Source organism: Elephas maximus, chromosome 8 (assembly GCF_024166365.1).
Source record: "Elephas maximus indicus isolate mEleMax1 chromosome 8, mEleMax1 primary haplotype, whole genome shotgun sequence".
Lineage (NCBI taxonomy): Eukaryota > Metazoa > Chordata > Mammalia > Proboscidea > Elephantidae > Elephas > Elephas maximus.
This window is the reverse complement of record NC_064826.1, coordinates 42,715,107-42,737,021: the sequence shown is the minus strand read 5'-3', so window position 1 is coordinate 42,737,021 and position 21,915 is coordinate 42,715,107. Positions and strand designations below refer to the sequence as shown.

General features: G+C 38.2%; 2 protein-coding genes across 9 annotated transcripts in view; one reads left to right on the top strand and one right to left on the bottom strand.

Moving 5' to 3' along the window:
* The window catches only part of PIK3CG (phosphatidylinositol-4,5-bisphosphate 3-kinase catalytic subunit gamma), a 34,429-nt gene extending 30,621 nt beyond the window's left edge, over positions 1 to 3,808 (top strand). For all 8 annotated transcript variants that reach the window (XM_049893475.1, XM_049893470.1, XM_049893476.1 and 5 more), the window contains one exon: positions 100 to 3,808. In XM_049893475.1, coding sequence (XP_049749432.1) covers positions 100 to 378 — 279 coding nt within the window. In that variant the 3' untranslated portion in view covers positions 379 to 3,808. The remainder of the gene's footprint in view (positions 1 to 99) is intronic.
* LOC126081517 (rab11 family-interacting protein 3-like) overlaps positions 1 to 21,915 on the bottom strand; it is a 142,068-nt gene that overhangs the window by 15,200 nt on the left and 104,953 nt on the right. The gene's annotated exons all lie outside the window — the stretch shown is intronic.

Below are 21,915 nucleotides of genomic sequence, written 5' to 3'. Positions count from 1 at the left end.
TCTTTCCATGGACGACATACGTAAATTCCAACACAGCCCAGTGATCTTCAGCCCACTTAATTACTATACACTAACAGCATTTTCTTCTCCTCTATCTAGGATGTCTGTGCCAGGGCTTATCTAGCCCTTCGTCATCACACAAACCTACTGATTATCCTCTTCTCCATGATGCTGATGACTGGAATGCCCCAGTTAACAAGCAAAGAAGATATTGAATATATTCGAGATGCCCTAACAGTGGGGAAAAATGAGGAGGATGCTAAAAAGTATTTTCTTGATCAGATTGAAGTTTGCAGAGACAAAGGATGGACTGTGCAGTTTAACTGGTTCCTACATCTTGTTCTTGGTATCAAACAAGGAGAGAAACATTCAGCCTAATACTCTGGGCCAGAATTAAAAACAAGTTAGTATCCTGAAGCTTTAAATTAGCATGTCAGTCATCGAACTTGGATTTAAAATGTAACAGAACATTGTGAAAACAGGCATTTGAGAAGTACAACCCTTTTCCTAGCTGAACTCTCACTGGAGAAAAAAACTATCATTGCTGATTGTTTGGTTAGGTAATACTCAGTGCTAAGCTCATTTGCAGGTTTGTTTTTTCTCTTTGTCTCAGTGATACTGGAGAATACTCTAAGTTAAATAGACTAATGACTTCCTTATTGTGCCTATCTTATTACTGGGTGCTTCTGGAAATGTTAGAATAATTGGTGACATCTATTTTCACTTACTGTCTATTTTGGTCATCCTTGTGTTATGCAAGCTCTTTACAGAAAAAAATGCAGTCACTGTAACCTTTGTATCACTTCTTAAATGATTCTTCCAAACATCCCCTCAGTGTCTACAGATGTTAAAAGCAAGGAAGGTGAGTTAGTCTTTTTACTGTCTTTGCAACCAGGTTCTTTCACAGTGTACAACTGAGACAAACAAACCCGAAGTGGAAAATCTGAACCTTTGTGCCCTTACCCTTCTCTGCTGGTCTGGTTCCAGGGTTATGAATGTGAAAAACAAAGATGAGACCATTTGTCTCACCTCTGCCCACAAGAGTGAATTATCAAATACAATTAGTGTAGCCTTCTCCAGCATTTTTTTCTCCAGCATAGGAAGAAGGAAATAACTAAAAGGACTCATTTTTTGCCTTTATGTTTTCCATCCTCCCCTTCTCCCTGCCTCCCTTCTTCCTTAACTCCCAGCCTCCCACAAGAGTTGTGAAATCTTCAAGGGCACCTTTACTCTAGAACTCAAAAACTCCTTGGGGAAGGATTTCTCCTTTAACATTACTGGATTTTTAGGTACTTCTTTGTAAAGACATTTAGTAGAATTTTTAAAAAGGATATTATTAAAGGAGACATTCTAGAAGATACATATCAGTTTCTAAATGCCTTAATTTTAAATTCTGGTCTGAGAGGTGTTTTCTTTTTCTTTTTTTAAATTTTGTTTTCTTCCACTTTTAATGGAAGAAGATATTTAATATCTAAAAAGTGCTCCAAGTTAGGAAGAACACTACTTGTCCTATCCACCTCTAGGTTTAAAGGACTTAAAATTCAACACATTCTTCAGGTTTCCTAAAAATAATTGAAATGTCTTCTTTAAAGACTATTTTAATCTCTTAAATATTTTGCTATTTATGGTTAGTGTTTAACCTTAGAGAAAGATCATTAAATTATTTATAAAACATTTAAAAATTACATATAATTAATACTTTTCATAGAAATAACTCCATATGAAGAGTATCTAAGTTTAAGTGTTCAGATATAAATATGTGTTTAATTTTTAAATTTTCTAAACAGATGCCTGTTTGACTTCAGTGTAGCCCAAACCTTGATTTTAGTGTATGCAGAAGCCCAGTGTTTCTCAACCTTGACTGCAAATTACAGTCACTGGGACACTTTTAAAAAATACCCTTGCCTGAGACCCACCCCAGATTATAATTTCATTGGTTTAGGGTGGGGCCCAGACAGCAGTCTTTTTTCTAATTCCCCCAGGTAATTCTCATATGCAGCCAGGACAGGAAAGCCCTACTTGGGCGTAGGTCACACTGCTTCCTTGCCCATTGAGCCTTTCCTGTGGCTCATAACATGTCTAGTAAGAGTACCTCTCTTTTGACAACTCATCCTTTTAAAATCATGCTACGTCATCTTGTACAGAAGATGAAATGTCTATTCCTCTCTGTATAAATGGACAGTAGATGTCTTATGCCATTTTTAGACCAACTATTCCCTGCCATTCATTCTTTTGAAGAAAGCAGGAAGAATAACACTTTCTAGTTCAGAAGAGGATGTTTTCATCATTTAATATCTAAGATATTTAATGTCTTATGAAGAATAGCCAAGCTCAGACCTTATACAGATTCTGCTTTTTCTTCAAATTTCTGAAACTATCATTTTAATGATAGAAGAATTACAAAAGGAACGTATTTATATTTAGCTTATTGACATGTGTGCATACATATTTGCTCTTCAAATGAACAAGCTCTTTCATTATGCTGATTGTATGTATTGCATTGGGCTTAAGTCTGCCATGTTTCACTGAAGACATAACTTCCCATCTATAGATTCGCAGATAAATATAAATCACCTTTATGTGCCTTCTTCCTTCATTCTCAGTGAATCACATGACCAGTGACTTTTATGCCTTTGAAAATGTTATGAACTAGGGTAATCCTGAGGATGACGGGGAGAGACTTTAGGAAACTACCCACAGTTCTATCTTCAATGCCAAAAAACAGAGATCACAAGTCAGATGATCCAGGTCAAAGCAAGTTTTATGTATGTATATTCAGGATCAGGTACATAATTTGTAGCACCTGGTGTAAAATGAAAACACAGGGACCCTTGTTCAAAAATTATTAAGACGCTCAAGATGGTGACAGAACATTAAACCAAACCTTCTGAGCACAGGGTTCTGTGGGACTGCACAGGTCTCACACCTGTGAAGTCGGCCCCCTGTGTATCTAAATAATAACTTTGGTGCTCAGTTTTGCACATGTAGACCATGCCTGGATGGGTGCAGATCAAGTGCTCAGATCAAAATGATGTTTCTATTCTGACTGAAATACCTCACCTCTATGGCTATAGATGGACTTGAAATACTGGCCTCATTGCTTTTGGATTGAAACAATGGCCACTAAAAAAACAAAGCAGGTGTTTTAGAGCTACTCCTGTGTCTGCATCTGACTGGCTTTAGTGATACTTTGGTGGAAGTGGGGGAGGAGGAGACATTATAGATAAAATACATAAACTCTTAGAGGAAACTCTTGACTTTTAATAAATTAACTTTAGTAAATATATATTTTTCAAGAGATGAATTATCAAAAAAAAGTCTCAATATAGGAATTTTGCAGCATAATTTGGGATGCCGTCCGGCATTAAATAATCTTGTGAAATAAGTAAAAAAAAAAATTTAGAAATCAAGTGCATGAAGCAAATTCTGGTCTTTATTTGATATGCTTGGCTCTGCTTTCCATGACTGTGAAATGAACTGCCAATTACACTGTAAAGTATGAAGAAAACAAAAAAATTTCTTTTGGATTTTTTGGAGTTCTGCTGTCCTCTTTTCTGTTTAGTCTGAACTAATGATTCTAGTCAATAAATTCGGTTCTAGCCTGGGGACCTTCATATTCTCAAAGATTCATTTTCAGGGCAGGTGCCTGGGGTTGCCTAAAGTGCTGTGGGCCCACACCCTGGTCTAAAGTACCTTCTCAGAATACTAGGACAGACCTTCTTCTGGGTAGTCAGTCCAGTTCTCTCCACTTGCAAGTATTTTAATTACAAATTGTTAATGTAAAATTAAATAAAAGAAAAAAATCTGACATCATGTATTCTCTGTTCATATCATTTAATCTCTGACAGGCCAGTCATTCCTGAAAGTCACATTCTTTCTTTCAAGAAATCTTTACCAAGTATCTACTAACTACCAGACACTGTGCTAAATACTAGGGCTTAGAATATGGGACAAGACTGGCCCAGTCCTAGTCCTCACAGGGTTTATAATATGCTGGTAGTAGTCAACACTTCGTAAAGGGTGTCGATTACAAAAGTTCTGGGGGATCTTTTGTAAGTAACTCTGTTTGATATTTTTTCCCTGCCACAAAACATATTTAATTGCATGAAAAAATGAGACAAAGTGCTAAAATTCTTACTACAGAAAAAGTTCTCATAATTCAATATGCAAAAGATAAATACCCCATTAGAAAATACTGAATTCATACACACAAAAAGAAGTGCATGTAGCCAGCAAGCATAAAACAAAACAAAACCTGTTGCTGTTGAGTCGATTTTGACTTATAGTGACACAGCAGAACTGCCCTATAGGGTTTCAAAGGAACAGCTGGTGGATTCGAATTGCTGACCTTTTCTTTAGCAGTCAAGCTCTTAACCACTACAACACTAGGGCTCCAAGCATATGACAGTAGACCCTGAATCACTACTGATTAGACAAATGCAAATTAAAATTGATTAAGTTCCTTTCTACCATCAGATTAGCAAAGACTGGGGATGCCCAGAGTTGGTAATAATGTGAGGGAAAGGGCACTTTATCACACTGTTGAAAACAATGCAAGTTGGCAAATTCATGCATGGTACTTTGACAAAATTTATCAAAATCGACAATACCTATTTTCTGACCCAGCAAGTCCATGTCCAGGAATTTATCCTTCAGAAATGATTGGACAGGTGGGCAAGGATTTATGTCAAAAATAATTACCATGGCATTGTTTGGAGTAACCAAAAGTTGGAAATAACCTAAAAGTCTCTCAGTAGAGAATTTTTAATTAAATCATAGAACATCCATACAATGGGCTACAATGCAGCCCTTGAAAAGATATGGTAGATCAAAATGTATTGATATACCTGTAGCTCTACAAAACTGAGGAGTGAAAGAAGGTGGCTACAGGACAGTATTGCAGTCAAATCATATTCAAGTTAAAGTGTAGGTTTGTTTACATATTAAAAGTCTGGGAGGATATACACACACCAATTTGTTTATAGTGATTTTCCCCTTGTATTTGTTTTTCCCCTGGGTTTTGGGAACTCTGACTTTATATTATCTGTATTTCTAAACAATAGGAAAATTATTTTCATTTTGGAAAAATATGCAGTTTGCACGATAATCATATCCTTTAATATATATTAATCCCATTAAAAGGTAAGAAACTTTTCTCAAAGAAAAAACATCATGTGAAGTTAATAATTATCAAGGAACAGCATCAAAGCCGTTGTGAATTTCATGGCATAAAATGTCCATGTTAAAACTTCCTGCTATGTCCCTCCCTACCTAACTGTGATCTTTTATACTGTGAATGCTGGCCTTGATTTACACCCCTAAAATGAGCAGAAGCGCTGTTACGGATGGAGTCTATTCAATCAGTAGGGATGTCTTGCCTGGCCCAGCTCTTCTCGGTTCTGCAAACCTCATTCAGCCTGTGTGGCCATGTTCAGCTCTCTCAATCACATTTGAGGTCCCCTTTGGAGGTGTAAACAGCCTCATTTTCACTTCTCATGAATGTCAGATTCTTTTCTAAGCGTTAGTTCATTAGTATGAGTGAATAAATCTGCCTTATACTTTGGTAATATTTTTCCTTTTGCAGACTGGGGTCAGAGTCTGAGTTCACAATGCACTTGGTGATCCAACTTGGAGGATGTAATGGGGGACAAGGACATAACAAGGAACAGGGAGTCCATTTGTAGCACTTCAGCAGCACTTCTCTGTATCTCAAAGCAGATGGACAATCATTTGAGAATTTTTTCCTCCTCTCTGGCAGAGATACACCCACAATTACCTCTATCATTTCCAACCATGTGCAAGGGTTATGGTTGGACAGCACCCTCCATTACCAGAAATGTGTGGCTGCTAATGCCATGCTCATCCCCTGCACCCCCAGCCACACCTTTCCTTTGCATCAGTACTAGGCACTGTACTACAAAATAACCAGCCCTGTAACTTCTGAGGGCATCCTCTGGGGAAGTCCTGGGGCCATAGACCACTGCCAAATCCCTAGCCTCTCCCTGGTTCTGCTCTCCCCAATCATAGCTCTGGAAACCAGAGAAGATAATTCCTCATTTTTGAAGCAACCCCTTGCTTAGGCTCTAACTGCTCAAAGTGGTAGAACACGCTCTGCAGGCTTTCAACAGGAGATGAGTTCAATTCCTTTAATCTATAGAAATTTAAATGAGGCGGAGGCTCATCCCAAATTCAAGTAGGTTGGCTGTTTGAACAAGTTGTCTAACCTCTCTAAGCCTCAGCTCTTCCTTCTGTTAACTGAGGAAGACAGTAGAACCTAATTTACAGCATTGCAATGCAGATTAAATGAAATAATGAACATGAAGTATGTGGAACGCCTGGCCTGAGTTATTGCTCAATAAATGATAGCTATTGTTTCTTTTTTTATTGTTTCTATTCTCCTTTTCAAGGAAGGCTATAGAATCCCAAGAAATCAAAGAAGAAGTTCAATGGCATCATCCTTAGAATGTGACTTTTAGAAATACTTCAAATGATAGCTACCTTTACTCTTTTCTAAGTATGGTATCTTCCTGGTAGGATTTCAAAGGAGAAATAATTTCATCATATGTCAACATCAGATACCAAGGCCATCTTCCAAATGGTAACCTCTTCTGAATAGTTATTCTAATCAATGCAAAGTCCCTAGGTTCTTGGCCTAAAGAAAATTTGAGGAACTAGAATCAATTGACACTGCTACTAACTCCTTTTTGCTTTTTTTTTTAGCATTACACTTAATAAAATTCACCAACTTTAAATGTACAATTTGATAAGTTTTGACAAATGTATATACCCCTGTATCTGCCACCACAGTCAAAATACAGAACCTTTCCATCACTCCAAAAAGTTCTCTCAGGCCTCTTTGCAGTCAATTCCTCCCACCTTTTGGTTAGCTATGGCTGCTAACCAAAAGGTTGGCAGTTCAAATCCACCAGGTGCTCCTTGGAAACCCTATGGGGCAGTTCTACTCTGTCCGATAGGGTTGCTATGAGTCAGAATCAACTTGACAGCAAAGGGTTTGTTTTTTTTTGAGTTTTTCTCCTCAACCCTAAGAACCACTGAGATGCTTTCTGTCGCTACAGTTTTGCCTTTTGAAGAAATTCATATAGATGGAATCATACAGTATGTGGTCTTTTGTGCCTACCTTCTTTCACACAACATACTCACTTTCCGTACATATTTGCTGCAATTCACTCTAAAACCAAATGCCAACTTTCCTTTTCATTGTCTACTCTCTGATTTTTCCATGCCAATAGTTCCTGCTTGCTCTTAGCTTACTGAGAGAGACCCATTATTACTCTCTTTTGATGCTGTTTATACAAAATAGTAGCCTTCATTTACACACAGAAGCAGCCTTCATTTCAGAGGCTTTATTTCCTTTGGTTTTGAAATAGTGCAGGGGTAGTATATAATATTCTCCACTACTGCTGAAGGCCAGACGTCTAGCAGAACCCGTGGACAGAAGAGCACAGGAGCACCTGAAGTCACCAGAGAACCCTGGAAAGGAGACCTTCTAGCACAGCACTTCTCAAACTTTATTGTACACATGAATCATTTGGGGATGCAGATTCTGATTTTGTAGGTCTAGGGGCTGTTGTTGTTAGTTGCTCTCAAGTCAATTCCAACTCATAGCGACCCAACGTGACAGAGTAGAATTGCCCCATAGGGTTTCTCAGGCTGTAATCTTTACCGGAGCAGATCGCCAGGTCTTTACTCCCGAAGACCACTGGGTAGGTTCGAACAGCCAACCTTTTGGTTAGCATCAGAGCACTTAACCATTGTACTACCAGGGCTCCTTAGGTCTACGGTATGGCCTGAGATTCTGCATGTCTATAAACTCCCAGGTGAGGCTGATGCTGCTCTCTTCTGGACCACACTTTGCATAGCAAGGCTCTATGAAGACACAGAGGCAGACTCTGTAGGTGAGAAAGCCAAACCACAAAGCTGAAACATACCAACCTATGCTTGAGAAATTCCACTCAGAAACATGAATTTTCATCATACAGACATTAGAGCCATCAATCACCTCAATTTTTTTCAAATGGAGCCTCAATTTTCCCACCTGTAAAATGGGGATTATAATATCTATCTCCAGGTTAGGCAGACTTCTAAGATGGTCCCCCAATGATCCCTGCCTCCTAGCATTCACGTCCTTGTGTAATCTACTCCCCTTGAGTGTGAACCTGGCCTAGCAACTTGCTTCTAACAGAAAAAATATGGCAGAAATGATGTGACATCACTTCCAAAATTAGGTTGTAAAAGCCTGTGACTTTGCTGGCGTTATCAAGCTTTCTTTCTCTTACTTGCTTAGTTCGATGAAGCCACCTGCTATGTTGTCAAATGCTCTGTGGAGAGATCTATGTGGCAAGGGCCCCAGATAAGTCTCCAGCCCTCAGCTCATGAGGAAATAAATTCTTCCAACAGCGACATGAGTAAGTTAGGGAGCGTATTCCTTCCAGCTGAGGCTTGAGATGACCTAAGCTATGTGAGAGACCCAGAGCCAGAGCACCCAGCTAAAGCCACACCTGGATTCCCCAAGGGAAAATCCAATTGTTGTTTCTGAAAGGAGAAATGAGTGCAAGAAAAGCAACAATAACAACAACAACAAAATGTCCACTACAAAATAGAAAAGTAATTTTAGAAGTAGTCTTTGGGAGAAAGTGGAATAAAGAAGATAAGGATTCCCCAGAGGCAAGAAAACCTCTACAATAGTTGAGACAAGAGAGAAAAGTGTATGAACCAGGACAGGCATTGTGGGCGTGACATGGACAAAGCAATGTGCTCTTTGTGTGGACAGAGAGTATTTAGAGGTCAAGAGAGAAGTTTTAAGAAGCAGATTTGGGAATTATCTGTGCAATGAATATGATTTAGGAGAACATGTGGTACAAAGTCAAAACTTAGATTTTATCTTATATATCATGCTTCTATCCATGTTAAATAAGTTCAGGTGACCTTGGTATGTTATCATGGTTTACTTGATATCACAACAAGCACAGTCTGTGGTAACTTAGATGGGAGTTAGAAAAAAAAACATATAAAAGTCTACTGAAAAAAAGAAATCATTCATTCCCATTACCTGTGGACTCATATTTTTCTTCGATTTGCTTTAAGATTAAAGTCCTCAATTTCACCACAAGGACCATAAACTCCCTAGTCATGTATGTGGTATAAGTACTTTATTCTGTATATTCCAGACATTATACAGAAGGGAATAACCTGGGAAATTAAACATTCTTTTCATCAAGAAAGTGATAAAGGTAGCATGGGGTTGGGGAAAGAACATTATCCTGGAGGTTGGAAGTCCTTGGTTATACTTCAGGGCAAGTCAAGTCAGTTTTGCTGGGCTTCATGATTCTCATCTAAACAAAGAAGAAGTGAAGCTGGCCTCTGTGTAAGGTTCCTTCCATAACTACCATTTCATAATTCTCAATTCAAAGTCCCCTTAAATCTGGGAGTCTCCTTGAGGAAATGTTTTCCATTTCCCTGTCTGGTCAGCCTCACTCAGTGTCAGTTCTATAAATAGCCACATTGATGCTCTCCAAACCCGCAACATGACCACTGTGAAGAAACGTCACTTCTCAAAAGGCCTGTGTAGGAGGACAACGTCCTGGCACTACCACGAGAGGAAACCTCTACCACAGCACTGGCCCAGGTCAGGAACAGCAAGTGCCAACAATCTGAAAGCCTGGACCATTTGGAAAGAAATGAGGTAAAACTGCTTCTAGCAAAGCTGGGTGTCTTATGAGGGTTCTTTTGGTTGGAGGTAACAGAAAATCACTCTAATTTAAGAAAGTGGGATTTATTTTAAGAATCTAGAAAGCCTTGGATCAGGAAGTACATCTAGGCCTCCCATGTGAAGAAGCAAGAACTAAAAAGCCATGAGGACTTCTCTCTCACTCACTCTCTCTCCTCACTTACCTTTCTCTTGTATGTGCTTAAATCTCTCCCTATATCCCAGCTTTCCTCCCTTTGGTAAGCAGGTAGGTGAGCACGACTACCTCTCAGCTCTCCTCTGGTTTCAGTTAAACCTCCAGCGTCTTTGTGTCCCAATTACACACTGCATTGACAGAGAATGAGATTGGCCCAGCTTTGCCAGGTGTGCACCTCAGGAATCAGTCAGTTACGGTCAAGGAGGCAGGGTCAACTGGTAGAAACATGGCTGTCAGATCTGCCTCTACTATACTGGAAATATGGGCAGGGTAACAGACCAAGCTTCTGAAAGCCCTTGGCCATGAATGAAGATATTTTAGCCATGTTTTCTATAATTTGATTGCCCAGTTCATACCCTTTGCACATCAAAAAAAATACATAAAGATATTCCATTGTATTCATATTTCTGCATAGCCTAATGTATATAGTGTCTAACTGTTAAGACACAACAGCTCAAACCAAACATCACTATCATTCATTAGCAGCTATCACAATAACAGGAAAGAAAAGCAATTCAACCAACAAGCTATCAAAATTCATATACTATCTACAGTTAGTGAAGCTCTGGAGTTAATCCTCCCAATCTTTTTACCCCACAGATGAACCCAGGTCATTTAGGTCTCCCCAGTTAAGTATGTAGCTGACATTTAGTGAGGGAAGCATAAAAAACTGATTTCTGGCTATGTGGGTGTGTTCCTTGCAACACTTTTCTCCAGCAGCTCCTGACTTCAAATGAGAACCCCAGGCACTAGCAGGCACGTTGAGTGCTTAACACATGTAAGAAAAAGAACAGAAGTTCTAAGGTTTCCCTGGAAACATTTTCTAAAAAGGCCTGCACATGCACCTTGAGAAGCATGTGCTGCAGCCTGGAGATTCTTCCCTGCCCGAGAATATCCACTGATGGAGTCAAGGCCACAGCAGCTCAGTTGCAGCTCCTGAAGCAGTGATTGTCCTTACTTTGCCTAAAATTATTTGGTATCAAGTCTCCTTCTACCATCTGGTTGTATGAGAAAAATATGTTCAGGTACTTTTTGGATCTTTTGGAGCATTTGCAAGTCCTAGCTGATGAAAGGGAAGCAGAGGAAATTCTACAGTATGTATCAAAATGGATGATGGAGATGCCACAAGGAACAAAAGGAGATAGCTCGCTGATTACTTTAAATTATTTGAATCTTAATTCTCAGTGCAGTCATGGTCAGATTAGAAAAAAAAAATGACCTCTAAAAGGGGTGTGCACATTGGTCTCAGTTCCCGGATCCTTTTCAATAACTGTGATTTGACAGAGTACTTGTGCGGTTCTTGATCTGTCAGATTTACAGAATTTTAGGAGATTAGGAGGTTACTAATACCTTGATTTCCAAAATGCTACAGGAGCTAGGTTGAGGATGTTTCCTACTTGGCTTAAAGGGATACATTATGAACCACCAGGCTTATATAAGCAACCCCTTCCTCCATGGCAACATTTCACAATTTTTGTTCTATTTCCTCCTCCACCCATCTCTATAACAACCAAGGTTGTTATCAGAAAGAAATCAGCCTGCCTCTGCAACCTCTGCCTCTAATTTGAGGATGCTTATCTCAGACGGTCCATGTTATTTTTTCTTTGGGAGCTCTTGACATTTTAAGGCACCAGCTCAAAATCTTCATATCAAGGTCCCCGCACCATGTATAACATCAACAGAGCAGAGAGAAACCAAATTACAGAAGAAAAAGGGGTATCGTTCTAAGAAATGAAAGAGACTTCCATTTATCATGTATGACTATTTAATAGATAAGGACAGGCAGTAGCCAAGTAGGAAACAACTATAACATTGCCTAGCCTTGGATAAGCAAGGGAAAGAAATATTAGCCAGAAAATCACTTACTCCAGACTCCTTCATTAGAGATTCCAAAGCAGCGTCCTCATTTCCAGTTGAAGCTGTCCTTAACACTTAAGATGCTATAAGGCCAAGGCTAAAGTATTCCATCTACTTTCAGGATAATGTCCCTTCTCTTTCAACATAATTTAAACATGTTTATTTATTAGGCAACATGTGCAATCTTTGGAATACACAATTAATAACACACAAATTCCTTCAGAGATCAGGATAACTCAGTCTCCTGCCTATATCTTTTCCTGGCTCACGTACAGGGAAAATTTAATCATGTTCCCTAACTGTTGTTGTTGTTGTTAGGTTCAATAAAGTTGGTTTCAACTCATAGCAGCCCTATGTAAAACAAAACGAAACACTGCCCAGTCCTGCACCATTCTCAACAATTGTTATGTTTGAGCCCACTGTTGTAACCACTGTGTCAATCCCTTTAATTGAGCATCTTCCTCTTTTTCACTGATCCTCTACTTTACCAAGCCTGATGTCCTTCTCCAGGGACTGATCTTTCCTGATAACATGTCCAAAGTATTTGAGACATGGTCTCCCCCTCCTTGCTTCTAAGGAGCATTCTGGCTGTATTTCTACCAAGACAGACTTGTTCCTTCTTCTGGCAGCCCATGGTATAGTCAATATTCTTCATCAACACCATAATTCAAAGGTCAGTTCTTCTTTGGTCTTCTTTATTCACCATCCAGCTTTCACATGTATATGAGGCGACTGAAAATACCATGGCTTTGGTCAGGTGCACCTTATACCTCAAAGTGACATCTTTGCTTTTTAACACTTTTAAAGAGGTTTTTGCAGCAGATTCGCTTAATACAGTATGTCATTTGATTTCTAGACTGCTGCTCGCATGGTATTGATTGTGGATCCAAGTAAAATGAAATTCTTGACAACGTCAATCGTTCCTCTATATATCATGATGAAAGACTTTAGAATGTCAAATTAATTGGACTCAACAAATGATTAATATTATTAGTACACTATTTTTTTTAAATAGATGCAGCTGTTAGGATTTTTGTTTTCTTTATGTTGAGGTGTAATCCATACTGAAGGTTGTAGTCTTTGACCTTCATCAGTAAATGCTTCAAGTCCTCTTCAGTTTCAGCCAGCAAGATTATGTCATCTGCATATTGCAGGTTGTTAATGAGTCTTCCTCCAATCCTAATGCCACGTTCTTCTTCATATAGTCCAGCTTCTGGAATTATTTGCTCAGCATACAGATTGAATAAGTATGGTGAAAGGATATAACCCTGATGCACACACTTCCTGATTTTAAACAATGCAGTATCCCCATTTGTTTGAACCATGAGCATGAGTAACTGTTCTGCAATTCCCATTCTTCGCAATGTTAGCCATAATTTGTTATGATCCACACAGTGTAATGCCTTCTCATAGTCAATAAAACATAAATATCTTTCTGGTATCCTCTGCTTTCAGCCAAGATCCATTTGACATCAGCAATGATATCCCCGGTCCCATGTCCTCTTCTGAATGTAACTTGAATTTCTGGCAATTCCCTGTCAATGTACTGTTGCAACTGTTTTTGAATTATCTTCAGCAAAATTTTACTTGCATGTGATATTAATGATATTTTTTGATAAATTTCATATTCAATTGGATCACCTTTCTTTGGAATGGGCACAAATACGGTTATCTTCCCATCAGCTGGCCAAGTAGCTGTCTTCCAAATTTCTTGGCACTGACAAGTAAGCACCTCCAGGGCTGCATCTATTTGTTAAAACATCTCAGTTGGTATTCTGTCACTTCCTGGAGTCTTGTTTCTCCCTAATTAATCTGTTTTTCCCTAACTAAACATGGTTCCCTAATTAATCTGGATGAAATATTATTTAGGAAAAACTTTCTCAAACCAACTTGGCTTTCTGAATTTTTCTAAAACATAAGAGGTCAAGTTCTTCAAATGTTTATTACTAATGAATGATTCTTATCCTTCCTGGTCTCTGCTTTTCTTGTAGCAGAATGGAGCCAGCAATCCAAATTAACAAAGGATTTGTGTGAGCAAGAACTACCATCAGCTCTCCTGCAAAGTTTAATAAAGGGTCATCATTTTGTTAGTGGCCCTGCCCTCTAAGTCTAATCCTATGTTCCTGCATAAACCAAAAAAAAAACCAAACCCAGTGCTTTCGAGTCGATTCCAACTTACAGCGACCCTACAGAACACAGTAGAACTGCCCCCACAGAGTTTCCAAGAAGCACCTGGTGGATTCGAACTGCTGACCTTTTGGTTAGCAGCCATAGCACTTAACCACTATGCCACTAGGGTTTCCATGTTTCTGCACATCACAGTGAAAAATGCTGTTGATCTATAACTCAAAGCTGCCTTTCCTTTTCTTCAAAATTCCCTGAACTCTTAAAATTTTATATTTATTGTAGTGAAATATATAGAGCATATTTTGAAATTCTTGGAATATTTTGTCTTTACTAAGTATGTCAACTGACTGGCTGGGTATAGAAAGTGCAGAATAGGATAAAAGATTTTAGACTTTCAAATTAATTGGACTCAACAATCAAATGATTAATATTATTAGTACACTGGAATTATTAGTATCTAAAATAGACGCAGATTTTTAAAAATTCTCTTATCAACTTTCCTGAGACATACAGTATACAGTAGGCAATTTGCAGACCTAATATTCAGGAATTCAGCTCTTGAAGAGCAACTCTGAAGGTCCATGATAAGTACTAACTGATTGATTTTTGTAGGAACACAAATCTGAACCCAGGGTTTGAGGCTGATGTGAGGGGCTAAGACATTTAACCAATAGATGAATCCTCCTAGCCCGGCAGATTCATATACAGTAATTCTTTGGGGTATGCATCACTCTTCATGAAGTGATTTGAAAAACTGTTTTGTTTTTGGGTTTTTTTTCCATGAAAAACAGCCACCAAGGAATACCAAATGATAGTGCTGGCCACGGGGAAAAAAAAAAATTTAAGGTTAAATTAAATTCAGAATTTAATTAAACGTTGATCAGTGATATGAACAAATGTATGACCATATTCAATATTCCACTATGTAATTTAAAACTGAACATGTCAATGATCTCTCTCTAGTACTGCAGAATTAAAAAAAATTTTTTTAAAGAGGCTTCAGGTTATAACTCTCTTAAATGCTGACAGATTACCTTACGTAACAATGAATTATTCAAGTAATAAATGAGTTTAGATTGTGATAACCTGATTGTTTCATTTAAAAAAAAAAAAAAGCTTGCTTCTCCAGATGCAATTGAAAACATCTTTTGGGAAACATGTATAAGTATCTACACCAAAAGCATACACAAGTGTGATGTCAGTGTCATTTGTTATTGCTTTGCACTTTTAGTTATTTTATGTTTCTGTATTTAGAAAATTAATTTATTCACTTGTGCACCACTATGTGTCAGTCACTGAGGATTCTGCAGTGAATAAATACAAAAAAAGGCCCCTGTTCTCATGCATGTATACTCCAGTGGTAGAGATAGACAATAAACAAATAAACAAGATAATTTTTTTTTAAGGTAATGAGTTAACAAGCACATGCAGGAGGATGACTATAGACAGATGAGTCAGGAAAGACCTGAGAAGTTGGCATCTGAGCTAAGAAGAAGCAGAAGAGAAGGAAAAGAATTAGGATGCCAGTAGTTAGCTAGTTATTAGCTGTTGCTAGAGAAAATCAAGTACATACAGAAATAGATGACACTATTCACCTATTCTGTGAAAGTCCTCTATAGGCAGAATATGATATGTTTAGGCACCTTTGTATTATGCACCTGTTTTATAATGAGATACTTCAGTCCTCAGGACAAAGCAAAGTCACTGGCTTAGCTATAATTTGCTATTTTGTTGGCACAATTTATTAAGAACAAGCAGTAGTTCTTACAGCTGTCTATTTCTGTTATCAGCTCAAGCGTTGCCTTACAGCAAAAGTAAATCAGATATACAAAAATCAATTGTTTCCTATATACTTGCAGTGAACCATGCAAAAATGAAATAAAGAAAGCAATTATACTTACAGTACCATCAGTAAGAATAAAAATACCCCAGGAATAAATTTAACAAAAGAAGTGCAGAACTTATATTCTGGAAACTATAAAACATTCCTGAAATAAATTAAAGAAGACTTAAATAAATGGAAAGACATCCCATGTTCATGAACCAGAAGACTTAATGTTGTTAAATGGTAACAGTCTCCAAATTGATCTACAGATTAAATGCAATTCCCACCAAAATCCCAGCTGGCTTCTTTGCAGAAATTAACAAACTGATCCTAAAATTCATACGAAAATGCAAGGGACTCATAATGGCCAAGAACACTCGCACTTCCCAATTTCAAATTTACTACAAAACCACTACAATAAAGATGATGTGGTTCTGGCATAAGGACAGACATACAGAACAGTGGGAATCAATTGAGAGTCCAGAAATAAATTCTCATGTTTATGTTCCAGTGATATTGCCAAGTTCAAGTGCCAAGGCAATTCCACAGAGAAAGAACAATTGTTTCAGCAAATGGTTCTAGGACAACTGTATAGCACATGCAAAAGGATGAAGTTGGACCCCTGCCTCACATCATATACAAAAAGTAATTGAAAATAGCTCAAAGACTAAATGTAAAAGCTAAAACTATAAAACTCTTAAAAGGAAACATAGGTACAAGACTTCATGACCCGGGATTAGACAATGGTTTCTTAAGTATGACACCATAATCATGAGCAACAAAAGAAAAAATAAATAAATTGAACATCATCAAAATTAAAAACATTTGTGCTTCAAAGGACACCATCAAGAAAGTGAAAAGCTCACATAATGGGAGAAAATTTTGCAAATCATATATCTAATAAGGTACTTGTATCTAGAATATATATAAGAATTCTTATAACTCAATAATGAAAAGAAAAACAACTAAATTAAAAATGAGCAAAGGATTTGAATATACATCTGTCCAAAGAAGATATACGAATGGTCAATAAGCACATGAAAAGATACTTGAAATCATTATTCATCAGGTAAATGTAAATCAAAACCACAAAAAAGAAAAAAAACCTTTTCATACCCACTAGGATCAAAAGACAAATAATAACAAGTTTTGACAAGGATCTTGAGAAACTGGAAGGATCACAAACTGCTGGTGAGAACATAAAATGGAACAATTGCTCTGGAAATCACTGTGGCACGTCTTACCAGAAAACCAAACCCATCACCATCAGGTCGATTCCAACATATAGTGACCCTATAGGGCAGAGTAAAACCGCCCCATTGAATTTGCAAGGAGCAGCTGGTGAATTCGAACTGTCAATCTTTTTGGTTAGCAACTAAGCCCAAAGAGAAATGAAAATGCACGTTCACACAAAAACTTGTACATGAATGTTAATAACAGCATTATTCAAAATAGAAAACGTGAAAACAACCCAAATGTCCATCAACCAATGAATGGATAAATAAAATGAGGCATATACACAGTGGAATATTATTAACAATAAAAAATGAATGAAGTATTGATATATGCTATGATGTGGATGCTTTCATTTACATTAAATGTCCAGAATAGGCAAACTTTTATAAAGACAGAAAATAGATTAGTGGTTGACCAGGGCTGGGGGGCTGGGGCGTTGGAGGAAAACGGGGAGTGACTGTTAATGGGTATGGGGTTTCTTTTTGTTGTTGTTGTTGTTGTTAGGTGCCGTCGAGTCGGTTCTGACTCATAGTGACCCTATGCACAACAGAATGAAACACTGCCCGGACCTGCACCATCCTTACGATCGTTGTTATGCTTGAGCTCATTGTTGCAGCCACTGTATCAATCCACCTCGTTGAGGGTCTTCCTCTTTTCCGCTGACCCTGTACTCTGCCAAGCATGATGTCCTTCTCCAGGGACTGATCCCTCCTGACAACATGTCCAAAGTACGTAAAACACAGTTTCGCCATCCTTGCCTCTAAGGAGCATTCTGGCTGCACTTCTTCCAAGACAGATTTGTTCGTTCTTTTGGCAGTCCATGGTATATTCAGTATTCTTCGCCAACACCACAATTCAAAGGCGTCAACTCTTCTTCGGTCTTCCTTATTCATTGTCCAGCTTTCACATGCATATGATGCAATTGAAAATACCATGGCTTGGGTCAGGCACACCTTAGTCTTCAGGGCGACATCTTTGCTCTTCAACACTTTGAAGAGGTCCTTTGCAGCAGATTTGCCCAATGCAATGCGTCTTTTGATTTCTTGACTGCTGCTTCCATGGCTGTTGATTGCGGATCCAAGTAAAATGAAATCCTTGACAACTTCAATCTTTTCTCCGTTTATCATGATGTTGCTCATTGGTCCAGTTGTGAGGATTTTTGTTTTCTTTATGTAATCCATACTGAAGGCTGTGGTCTTTGATCTTCATTAGTAAGTGCTTCAAGTCCTCTTCACTTTCAGCAAGCCAGGTTGTGTCATCTGCATAACGCTGGTTGTTAATGAGTCTTTCTCCAATCCTGATGCCCCGTTCTTCTTCATATACTCCAGCTTCTCGGATTATTTGTTCACCATACAGATTAAATAGGTATGGTGAAAGAATACAACCCTGACCCACACCTTCCCTGACTTTAAACCAATCTGTATGCACTTGTTCTGTGCGAACAACTGCCTCTTGATCTATGTAAAGGTTCCTCATGAGCACAAGTAAGTGTTCTGGAATTCCCATTCTTCACGGTGTTTATCCATAGTTGGTTATGATCCACATAGTCGAATGCCCTTCCATAGTCAATAAAACACAGGTAAACATCCTTCTGGTATTCTCTGCTTTCAGCCAGGATCCATCTGACATCAGCAATGATATCCCTGGTTCCATGTCCTCTTCTGAAACTGGCCTGAATTTCTGGCAGTTCACTGTCGATATACTGCTGCAGCTGTTTTTGAATGATCTTCAGCAAAATTTTGCTTGCGTGTGTTACTAATGATATTGTTCTATAATTTCCACATTCAGTTGGATCACCTTTCTTGGAAATAGGCATAAATATGGATCTCTTCCAGTCAGTTGGCCAGGAAGCTGTCTTCCATATTTCTTGGCATAGACGAGTGAGCACCTCCAGCATTGCATCTGTTTGTTGAAACATCTCAATTGATAGTCCATCAATTCCTGGCGCCTTGTTTTTCGCCAATGCCTTCAGAGCAGCTTGGACTTCTTCCTTCAGTACCATCGGTTGCTGATCATATGCCACCTGTTGAAACGGCTGAATATCGACTAATTCTTTTTGGTATAATGACTCTGTGTATTCCTTCCATCTTCTTTTGATGCTTCCTGGATCGTTTAATATTTTCCCTGTGGAATCCTTCACTATTGCAACTTGAGACTTGAATTTTTTCTTCAGTTCTTTCAGCTTGAGAAACACCGAGCGTGTTCTTCCCTTTTGGTTTTCCATCTCCAGTTCTTTGCACATACCATTTGTAATACTTTACTTTGTCTTCTCGAGAGGCCCTTTGAAATCTTCTGTTCAGTTCTTTTACTTCATCAATTCTTCCTTTTGCTTTAGCTGCTCGACGCTCCAGAGCAAGTTTCAGAGTCTCCTCTGACATCCATCTTGGTCTTTTCTTTCTTTCCTGTCTTTTCAGTGGCCTCTTGCTTTCTTCATGGATGATGTCATTCCACAACTCGTCTGGTCTTCAGTCACTAGTGTTCAACGCATCAAATCTATTCTTGAGATGGTCTCTAAATTCAGGTGGGATATACTCAAGGTTTCTTTTTAGGGTGATGAAAATGTTCTAAAATTCATTGTGGTGGTGATTGTACAACTCTGTGAATATATTAAAACTGCATACTTTAAATAGGTGAACATGTGAACTAAATCTCAATGAAGCTATTACATTTTTTAGAAAAGGTAAATCAGAGAGAATACCAGGAAACATCAATGCTCCTGTGACTGAACTTTAAGATCAAGAGAGTTACTGAGAAATTTGTTTATCCATCCTGCCTTTAGGTACAACCTCTGCAAAATAACACTGGATGAGAATATGTTTTTATGCCCTTAAGAAAGGGTGACTCCACCAGGGACTTCAGTAAACCATTTCATTTCTGACAACTCCCTGAATCAACAGTGTCATCCCTAAGGCCAACCTCATGTTAGATTTAGGTTAAGATCAATCTCCCTTGAAGAGAATAATTAATATAGTTGTTACTATGCTTCCTATTTCTCTTCCTATTCTGGAACTAAAACTCAGGTACTAGTATATTATTTCTTTGCTTTAATTGTCTCATCTCTGGCTTGGTTCTCTATTGCAAATACTAAGTAAAAGTCTCACATTTTAATCTAGGACAAAAGTGATATTGTATAAATGAGATAATTTCTCCCTGATTTTATTTCTCCCTGTTGTTATTTCTAAAATGAGGTATCACCCAATGCTATCAATTTCATGGAATGCTTTGTGATAAATGACCTAATATACAAGAGAAAAAGTATTATGTAATAGCATCATTTTAAAAAGTGATATAATATTGATTACGGTTTATTTCATTTTACTTCTCTTCTTTCCATAGGTACTTTCAAGTGCCATAATTTGAGGCTATCAACTTCTCTTTGCCTGATGCCTTAGACACTTTAGTATCAGCAAGTTTTTAAAAACCACAGCCTCTTGAAAATCTGAAATCAGTGACCGGAGGGCATGAGGCAAGGTCTGCAAAGAGAACTTTCTCTAGGGAAGGAGAGCACTCCAAGAAGATAGAAAAAAGAACAGAAGAGTAGAGGAAAAAAAGCTAGTATTGGGGTTCTATGCAGTGGTATCACTAGGAGGGTGCAAAGGGTGTGGACCGTACCAGGTAACATTGTCAGAGGAGGTCACACCAAAATGATGGTCTATAAAATTTTCATGCAGTGTTTCAGCAGAAATGTATTTTTTCTTTAATAATAATATCCTGTAGTTAGTTACAACAAATTTTTTTTTCATAAGTGTTATAGATTGAATTGTGCTCCCCAAAAACGTGTGTCTTCTTGGCTAGGACATGATTTCCAGTATTGTGTGATTGTCCACCATTTGGTTATCTGATATGATTTTCCTATTGTTGCAAATCCTATCTCTCTGATGTTAATGGGGTGCGATTAACGGCAGTTATGTTAATGAAGCAGGACTCAACCTACAAGATTTGGCTGTGTCTTAAATTAATCTCTTTTGAGATATAAAAGAGAGAAGTGAGTAGAGAGATGGGGGACCTCATACTACCAAGAAACAAAAGCCAGAATAGTGCGTCCTTCGGATCCAGGGTCCCTGTGCTGAAAAGCTCCTCCACCAGGGGAAGATTGATGACAAGGACCTTCCCCCAGAGCCAAAAGAGAGTGAGAGAGACAGCCTTCCTCTGGAGCTGGCACCCATAATTCAGACATCTAGCCTTCTAGATGGAAACCCTGGTGATGTAGTGGTTAAGTGCTACGACTGCTAACCAAAAGGTCGCCAGTTCGAATCCACCAGGCGCTCCATGGAAACTCTACGGGGCAGTTCTACTCTGTCCTATAGGGTCGCTATGAGTGGGAATTGACTCGACAGCAGTGGTTGGAGCCTCCTAGACTGTGAGAGAATAAATTTCTCTTTCTTAAAGTCATCCACTTGTGGTATTTCTGTTATAGAAGCACTACATGACTAAGACAGTAAGCCCAACTTACACATATCAATATACCTGCAAGGCTAAAATTCTATGCTAATTTACTTTTTGAACCTTCTAATGCACTCCAGCCAGAGCTGGAGTGTCCAATTACAATGACACTTCAAATCCTATGGTTTCTGGTTTCATCTACTCACTGCGCTACAAGCGCACGCTGCTGTTTTCATTGCTGTCAGTATTTTTGTAGGTGCTGGTTTTGCCAAATTTTCTGGTGTTTTAGCTACAATATTGTGGTAATTAGTATTTTGTGAACCTATATCAGTAAGTTTTTTGAGAATGAAGTAGTAAAGGACAAGAACGAGAAAAATCAAAAAAGGCTTCCGCTCAGTTACCAATAATGTTGTACTTCAATGTAGAAAGATTTTACAAAACAATTTTGTTGTTAGTATTCATATAATCTAAGAAATATTACATTTAAGCAATTTATAATGATATTTACACAGGAATTACAATTTACAAGTAACACTAGTACAAAAAAACATTACCAAGGATTCT